Raw genomic sequence first — 8,761 nt, forward strand, 5'->3', positions numbered from 1 at the left:
TACCTAAGTCAGACCTTAATTCCACAAACATGATTCAAGTGCTATCAAATGTAATCCTAAGAGTTGCTAAATCCTAAAAATTGTATAACTAGATATATTGTATGTTACCGATGACAACCATTCATACCGCCAATAATCAAATACAATTACAGAACAAGTGCTTCAATATTCTACTCATAGGCTATTACGTCTACAGCTGCTGCAAATGGATGAATCAAGTTCCAAAAATGTCCTACAATCCTAATACTTCTAGGCTGGAAGGATTGTGTAATGAACCAAACTGACTTGGCTCGTTTCCAGTGGCTGTAACTAACAAGGTGAATTACATAGGGCCAGGGTGCCATTGTGTCCCTTGGTTCATTGGCGATCAGATAGCAGGCAAGCTCAGTCTTCGTGTACAACAGTTAGATGTACGCTGTGAGACCAAGAACAAGGTCGGTCTCCCTATGTCTTACTAAATTAATGCTAACAGCTTTCTTACTTTTGCTGAAGCTCGATATTTACATAGTAATGTAGTTATATTGTTATACTTTAGTTTTTTTGGACAATGAGTGTAGAATGATATGTGCAGGAGAATGTGTTTGTCAATGTTATTGCTTCTATTCAATATCGTGTCCAGGCATGAGTAGCAGAGAAAGCAAGTGATGCATTTTACAAGCTCAGCGACACTCAATCTCAAATTCTACAGCAGAAGAAGTTATTAACAACCTAACCAAAATCACCAGATTATTGCTAATCAACCTAACCAAAATCAGCAGAAGAAGTGATGCAGACTGCTAAGACACCCTTTCTTTTTAACAACCTAACCAAAATCACCAGATTATTGCTAATCAACGCAAAATAATCTAATTAACAATAACACTTAAAAAGGTTCTTTGAAGGCTTATGCAGGAACAGAGTTCATAAATTTCGTCATATTAAGAAAATTGAAGTTCATAAAAAATCATTACCAGCCAACCACCGGAAGACATCAGCTGACAAAGTGCATATATTTCGTCATATTAAGAAAATTGAAGGTTAAAAAGTCAAATTGATCAGGACTTCCGTAAATCATTGCAAGTAACAGACTGGAAAGTGGAAACTAGTTCAATGAAGCTCAAAAGTACATATGCTAAAAATAGTGGATGTCAAATGTCTACACAGGCATATAGCTACACTGAGCAGTGTCCGTGTTCTGCCAGCAATGCTTTATGAAATGCAGTAATCTACACCAAAAATTAAACCAAAAAAAGCAAAATCAGAAAGATATTACTAGTGCTGAAGTCCCACTTCAAAAGCTTCACAACAACGACAACCCAATTTCAGGGAATTGAAAGGAATTTACAGACGGACTGTCTGTTTGATAAGTGGTAATGAATATCAGAAAATAAAGTTTTATGAAATTTTGTGGCGGAAACCATGGATCAATTCCTATGGTAATGCCAATTCCCCCAATGTATCGCATTATAAAAAAGTTAGTTAAGGAAGATTTTAAGTTTTGCATTAAACTCATCAATGAAACTGTTGTAACTGATTATGAATCAAGATATTTTCAATTTTGCATTCAACTGATCAATGGAACTGATGAACTTATCAAGTTTTGCATTCGAAAATTATGATAAACGAGCACTGTAATACTGCACGTGGACGTTGGGTTTGTTGAGTTCTACCCTATCCAATCAGACTAGTGGCCTTCCTACTTTCAGAAGAAAAGAATCACAGCTAACAAGTACAACCATCAAACAACAGATGAACCTATACAACATATATGGGAATTACTCAAGACTGGAAGCCATGTGAAATCTGTTGGATCAACCAATGCAAATGAGTTCAGTAGTCGTTCCTATTGCTAAATTTCTCTGATACAGTTGAATCTTATCCTTTTACTATAATGTTCTATATCTCTGTTGTTGCTGTGAACGTCATATTTAGACTCCTCACGCCTACAAGTTATAACTGCAATAAATAATCCAAACAAATATAATGATGGATGAGAAGTTTGGAGTCTTTCACGCGGGATTGATAAATTTTTTGTTGTGCTTGTAGCTTGCTGCGGGTGACTGAAAGGGGAAAATTTAGTAAATGGGCAAAGGACAAAGAGCAACCAAACCCTTTGGTTGGTAGATTGGCTGGAAGTGAGTGGGTTGGGAGAATTGAAGTTGAAAGACTCAAGGACATTTCTGCAAGTGTTAACCTATATTCAGACCGGTATTCGACAAGCAAGATCCTTTTTGCTGGGTCTAAGGACATTTCTAAAATTGCCTGCAATTGCACATACACTATGACTTAGCACATGATAAAGCCAGCCCAAGCTAAAGCAAGCAGAAGTTGTATGAGGCTAATCTCAGCTAGGCTCACAACAACAAGTCAGCAAGCTAGCTGCCAGTTTGACAATTCCTCTCACACAGACAAACTGCAGTGTCATATCCGTACTTATATATATCCTTCATTTCATTTGTCAATTTCATCGCCTATGGAATTATCCACCACTCCTAAATATTCATCACCGTTCACCAGTATTCTCTAAATACACAGCAGATCATAGTTATTCAAGAAGAAACACTTACTCTTAAATCCTACTTCTTCAACATTTAACCTAAAAAGACACAGGTTCAAAACGCCCAAAAGATTTGATTGTGAACGCCTGAACGGTGACAAAAGGGAAATTGTATTATAAACTCGTGGGCTAAAGAATTAGGTGCGACTGTCAAAATTCAGAAATACATAAGCTAAAACTTTGAACCAATCAAGTCAATAAAATGGAAATACAATACATCAGCAAATCAGGTAGACTGAACCAATCAAGTTACTAAAATGGAAATACAGTACATCAGCAAATCTTCGCAGAACTGATTGTACTGAACCCATAGACTACGCTTAGGGAATGTTTTCAAATTAAAAAGCCACCAACTATGATTGGCTAGCCAATCAGATTTCAGCTAGCGGCCCTTGTCACGTGGACGTTGCGTTTGTTAAGTTCTACCCTATCCAATCAGCTCATTTAGTGACTTTCCTACTTTCAGAAGAAAAGAATCACAGCTAACAAGTACAACCAGAAAATAACAGATGAACCTATACAACATGACATCACAGACAGCCTGCCTAGGACAAACATCACAGAAATTAACAAGTATTCAAAGTATTGCAGGTGAATGCTAATTAACAAATTCGAAACAATAACAAACAGAAGTAGATAAGCAAACTGATGTTCAGAATTAGCAGACCAAGAATATCATAACAACAGCTAAAAGATCAACTAATTGTTCCACAAGGCCGGACATTCGGAACAGTAGCAACAGGTATAAACTTAGAATCGCAGGCACGAAGCAGATACATCAGGCAGATCAGTAGATTATGAATTCAAGTTGAATATGTGGTAGAAGACATACCAGTTCAATCCTAACTTGCTCAGATGATTTAGATCCTTGGCAATGGATAAGAGTTGCTTTTCCGGGCTTCTTTCTGTTAATAGAACATTGATCAAATTTCTTTTTGAAGGCTTCAGTTGCTCTCAACGCTGTAAGTCGTTTCCTAATGCTTGGGTGACACCATTTAGCACGGTAGCCTTTTGTTCTAAACATCTTACACACTACACCCGAAAGCCGCCTAGAACACTTTTGTCGCCATCCTTTCTTTACCAGTATAGCCATCGAAGGATCCCAAGAGAACTTAGTCTTTTATTAAGCATGAAAGCACCAATTGTTAATGAATGTTTGATTTATGAGAAGAAAATAAAGACTCATAAGGTGTATAAAAAAGAAATCTTTCACCTTAAAGGCCTTCCACCATATTCCTTATGCTTCTGTGGGAACTTTTTTCCAATTGCTCCATGGTCCCATTAAATAAGTCTTATATGAAGTTTCCACGACTTCATTAACAACTTCACGAGAATGGAACCTGTTTCAAAAAAAAACTTAGAAACCACCCACATATAAAATATATACAATGAAAATTAAATTCAGTTAGAGGTACTCACCATAGCCCATCAATTTTGTGTAAAATTTGAGTAGCACCAGGATTACCCATTTCATCAAGAAATTCAGCTCCATTTCCATTAGGATCATCATCATCATCATCATCATCATCATCATCATCATCATCATCATCATCATCATCATCATCATCATCATCATCGGTTTCCATCTCACGCCGATGAGTAGGTTGTTCTTCCATGGCAAAATCATGTACTTCATCTCGCACTGGGGGAGAAGCATGGCGATTCCGGGGCAATGGGGGAGAAGCATGGCGATTCCGGGGCACTGGGGAGAAGCATGGCGATTCCGGGGCACTAGGGGAGAAGCATGGCGATTCCGGGGCACAAGGGGAGAAGCATGGCGATTCCCGGGCACTGGGGGAGAAGCATGGCGATTCTGGGGCACAGTTCGAGGCCTAGTGATAGCACCCCTCAAGCCACCTCTAGTATTAACCATTATCAATCAACCTGCACGCCATAAAATGAGAACAGAAAAGGTAACAAAGGCATTATAACAATATAAATATTTTGAATTAAAGAGGCAGAAAGCTATATTTATACGTTTACAGGAAAAAAAACTTAATTAGTCAAACTTGTAAAAACAAGAAGCTACAAACACACAACATTTATTTAAATAATTTAAAAATTGTTAAATATTAATCTAGAAAAATCTTGAAATATGTAATTGTAAATTATAATCTAGAATAATCTTAGGAAATATCTAGAGCTAACCTAGAAAAATCTAGTAACTAAAATGTCTACAATTGTCCAAATAAAAATCTAGATAGATGAGGGGAGTAAAAAATCTAGATACCAGAACACAACAACTATAAACATGTTGTATATGCATAAGTTTAGTTTAAAGGGGAGTCAATCAAGAGAGCTCCTCAAATTTCTATCAAAAATAAAGTCAAAATAAAATTAGGTAACATGTCCTAATCTAAAATAAACTATCTTCCTCTTCCTCTTCCTCCTCTTCCTCTTCCTCTTCCGCCGCCTCCTCCTCCTCCTCCTCCTCCTCCGCCTCCTCCTCCTCCTCCTCCACCTCCACATATTCATGAGAGGAAAGCACTTGATTTTCTTCATCGCTTTCTACAAATTCTTCGTCCTGAAACTCGGATAGCAATGAAGGGTTTTCATTGGCTAGTAATTGGAAAGCCATAGGATCAATTGGGGCATCAATAATTCCCCTTGCCTTTACATCAAAAACAAACCACCATTGATTTCTTTCAATGTTGTTAGCTGGAGAAGGAGCATAATAGACTTGCTCAACTTGGTAGGCCAGTACAAACGGGTCATACTTTGGATATCTCTTTGAATGATTCACCACAACAAGATTGTACTTTTCATGTATCCTAGTACCACGTCCAACATCAAACCAATCACACTTAAACAACACTGTTGTGTGACGCTTTCTTGCTCCGACATAAGTCAATTCCACCACTTCTTGAAGAATGCCATAAAAATCATCTCCCTTGACACTTTTTACACAAACACCATAGTTCATAGTTGACTTATTCTTTCCATAAGCAAACGTATGAAAATGATATCCATTAATGTGATATCGATTGAATTTTCGAACTCTTGTCAGTGGTCCTGATGCTAATGAGCGAATAATGTCAGTATTGATGCCCTTTTTCAATACCTATAATAATAGATGGAGCAATATGTCACTATGGTTATTGACTTGAATGCTCAAAATACAAGTTAATATAAATATAAATATAATATTTATTTGTGTACTTATCACAAAGATTAACTTACATAGTCCCTGAACCAATCAGGATATTTGTTTTCGCATTTAATCCAAACTTCATCTGAATTTTGACACCTTCGCTCGCTTATCATTTGTTCTTCAAATAAACTGTTAATTATTTTAGTATTTACACATATTAAGGACTTGTAGGTACTATATATATAATTTAAAATCAAAGAATATTACCTTTGATATTGTTGTAATATTTCACAATTACTTAGAACATATCGATGAGCGACTTTGTAATCCTTTTCATCAAGGTAACAAAATTGGCCTTCCGAAGAACTATGCCCAATAATGGAAGAAAACATCTCAGGTAGATCGGGATCAATGTTTGATTCATTATCAACACATGTACCCAATCCTAAATCTTTCACCTTACAGTTAACATCTTCTTCAAAGTAAAGAGAGCAAAAATTTGTTATCTCCTCTAGTAGGTAAGCATTGCAAATTGAGCCTTCCACTCGAGCTTTATTACCCACCTTCTTTTTTAAATGGTATATAAACCTAGAGGGTAAAATTATTTGTTATAAATCTTATAACTATATTATTAAAATAATTAAAGTTCTACAAGAATTTAGAATGTTACCTCTCAAAAGGGTACATCCACCTATACTGAACCGGGCCACCAACTTTTGCCTCATAAGGCAAATGAATAGGAAGATGTTCCATTGAATTGAAAAAACCAGGTGGAAATATTCTCTCTAACTTGCAAAGAATTTCAGGAATATTATCCTCTAAGCGCTCCATGTGATCAACTTTCAAGGTGGTTGAGCAAAGATCTCTAAAAAATTGGCTCAATTCAGTGATTACATTCCACTCATTTAGGGGTAACAAATCTTTAAAAACGACAGGAAGCAACCGTTGCATAAAAACATGGCAATCATGACTTTTCATACCGAATAGCTTACAATCCTTTAAATCGACGCAATAGCCTAAATTTAAAGCATAACCATCAGGAAACTTTAGTTTATTCACCCATTCACAAACAAGTTTCCTTTTATCTTTGGGCAACACAAAAGGAGCATTCGGCATTATGGTTACTTCCTTCCCTTTACTGTTAACAATATCTCGAGCCTCCAACTTCCGTCGTTTACAATACACTTTCAAGTCTCTTCTTTCCTTCACATTGTCTTTAGTTTTCCCCTTGACATCCATTACAGTGTGAAACACATTATCAAACACATTTTTTTCGATGTGCATGACATCAAGATTATGACGTATCAAGAGTTTTCTCCAATATGGAAGCTCCCAAAAGACACTCTGCTTTGTAAAATGGTGCAAAACACCAAACCCTTCTGGACGGTCAACTTCATCCCTTATACACTCAAGGGTTGTTGGACTCAAAGATACACGATTCCAAACTTCTTTTCCACTCAATCGTGGCGGGGGAGAAGAGTTTTCAACTGTGTCTTTGCGAAAAGCACTCTTATTTTTTCGAAAAGCGTGATCACGGGGTAAAAACGGTCGATGACAATCAAACCAACTTTGTTTTCCACCATTAGTAAGAGTGAATGCCTTAGTCTTTTCCATAAAATAAGGACAAGATAATCTACCTGCCGTGCTCCATCCCGAAAGCATGCCATATGCCAGAAAATCACTGATTGTCCAAAGCAATGCAACCTTCATTTGAAAATTTTGTTTCTTAGAGATGTCATAAGTCGGCAGTCCTACCTCCCATACTTGTTTTAATTCTTCAATAAGAGGTTGCAAGAACACATCCAGATTCCCTTTTGGGCTTTTTGGACCTGGAATTATCAAACTTAGAAATACAAAAGGTTTCTTCATGCACAACGAGGGTGGAAGATTATAAGGAGTCAAGATGACAGGCCAACAAGAATATTGCCTCCCGGTCTTCCCGAACGGTGAAAATCCGTCGGTACAAAGACCAAGTCGAACATTTCGAGGCTCGGCGGCAAATGATTCATACTCTTTATCTAGGTGCTTCCATGCCTCTCCATCACTTGGATGAGACATTAGGCCATGAGCTCGAGGATTATCATTGTGCTACCTCATTTTCTCAGCAGTAGATTTTGTTTCATATAGTCTCTGCAATCTCGGGCCGATAGGGAAATAAATCAGAACGCAATGAGGAGAATAGTTGCCATTTTCCCTTATTGTCTTATAACGACTTTCCTTACAATAAAGACATTCTTTGAGATCTTTGTGTTCCTTCCAAAATAACATGCAACCATTTGGACATACATGTATCCTTTGGTGAGGAAGCTCTAGCCCTGCAAGTAGCTTCTTTGTCTTGGAAAAACTATCAGACATCTTACTTTCATCCGGGCACATGTCTCTCATCAAAGAAGCAACGTCGTCTACGCCTTTTATAGGAATATTATACTCACACTTGATGTTAGCCAGCCTTACAACAGCTGCTAACAAAGACAACTTAGAACCATCATATAATGGATCCTGAGCTGCCTTCAACATGTCAAAGAACTTCTTGAAACTAGGATGCGGTTCCTCTTCAATATCTTCTAAATGACCTTCTTGTGCAAAAGCATCTTGCACCATGCTTATATAAGGGTTAGAGGCATCCTCAGTGGATGTGGAGCCAGAACTTTGAGAATTTTTCTGGGAGTGTAATTCCCCGTGATAAACCCACTGGAAATAGTTAGGCTTAAAACCAAACTTATAGAGATGCTCCTTTACAGTGTCTATATCTTGATATGGAATATTTCGACACTTTGCACATGGACATTTCATCATACCATCTAACACAAAATTATCTTTGGTGGTAGCAAACGCAATAAATTCACCGACCTTGTTAGCAAAGGTTGGGCTAAGAAATTTTCCCTCTAACCTATTATACATCCATTCTCGATTATCCCTCATAATAGAAACTGCATAACATTTAAACATGAATGCGGAGTAATTGTTTAGATAATAATTATGATGATGATGAACACTAACAACAATAACAGTAGTAGTAGTCTTGTGAGGCAGGTACGACAGTACAAAGGCAAACAACTTAGAAAAATAACATATCAAAAAGCAGCAGCACATCCAGCATGTTCAACTTTGGCCTTAGCACACAAGTCAACATT

General features: G+C 37.2%; 2 protein-coding genes across 2 annotated transcripts; both read right to left on the reverse strand.

The window, feature by feature from the left end:
* Positions 1-4,411: 4,411 nt before the first annotated feature.
* LOC110804590 (uncharacterized) lies at positions 4,412-7,685 on the reverse strand. The gene is made up of 5 exons (XM_056842123.1): positions 6,298-7,685; positions 5,895-6,215; positions 5,717-5,723; positions 4,998-5,597; positions 4,412-4,420 (listed from the first exon to the last, which is right to left on the reverse strand). Exons 1-5 carry the CDS (start codon positions 7,683-7,685, stop codon positions 4,412-4,414), a joined length of 2,325 nt encoding a protein of 774 aa, XP_056698101.1.
* A 30-nt stretch (positions 7,686-7,715) lies between these two features.
* Positions 7,716-8,549, reverse strand: LOC110804589 (uncharacterized). The gene has a single exon (XM_022010191.2). The coding sequence runs from the start codon at positions 8,547-8,549 to the stop codon at positions 7,716-7,718; it is 834 nt and encodes a 277-aa protein (XP_021865883.2).
* Between the last annotated feature and the right edge of the window lie 212 nt (positions 8,550-8,761).

Source organism: Spinacia oleracea, chromosome 4 (assembly GCF_020520425.1).
Source record: "Spinacia oleracea cultivar Varoflay chromosome 4, BTI_SOV_V1, whole genome shotgun sequence".
Lineage (NCBI taxonomy): Eukaryota > Viridiplantae > Streptophyta > Magnoliopsida > Caryophyllales > Amaranthaceae > Spinacia > Spinacia oleracea.

What these genes read in the sequence shown, in the direction of transcription:
- LOC110804589 (XM_022010191.2), bottom strand. Translation starts at nt 8,549, where the DNA reads ATGAGGGATAATCGAGAATGGATGTATAATAGGTTAGAGGGAAAATTT.
- LOC110804590 (XM_056842123.1), bottom strand. Translation starts at nt 7,685, where the DNA reads ATGTCTCATCCAAGTGATGGAGAGGCATGGAAGCACCTAGATAAAGAG. An exon ending in TGGATGTACCCTTTTGAGAG is followed by an intron (nt 6,216 to 6,297) that starts GTAACATTCTAA and finishes TTTACCCTCTAG; the next exon opens with GTTTATATACCATTTAAAAA.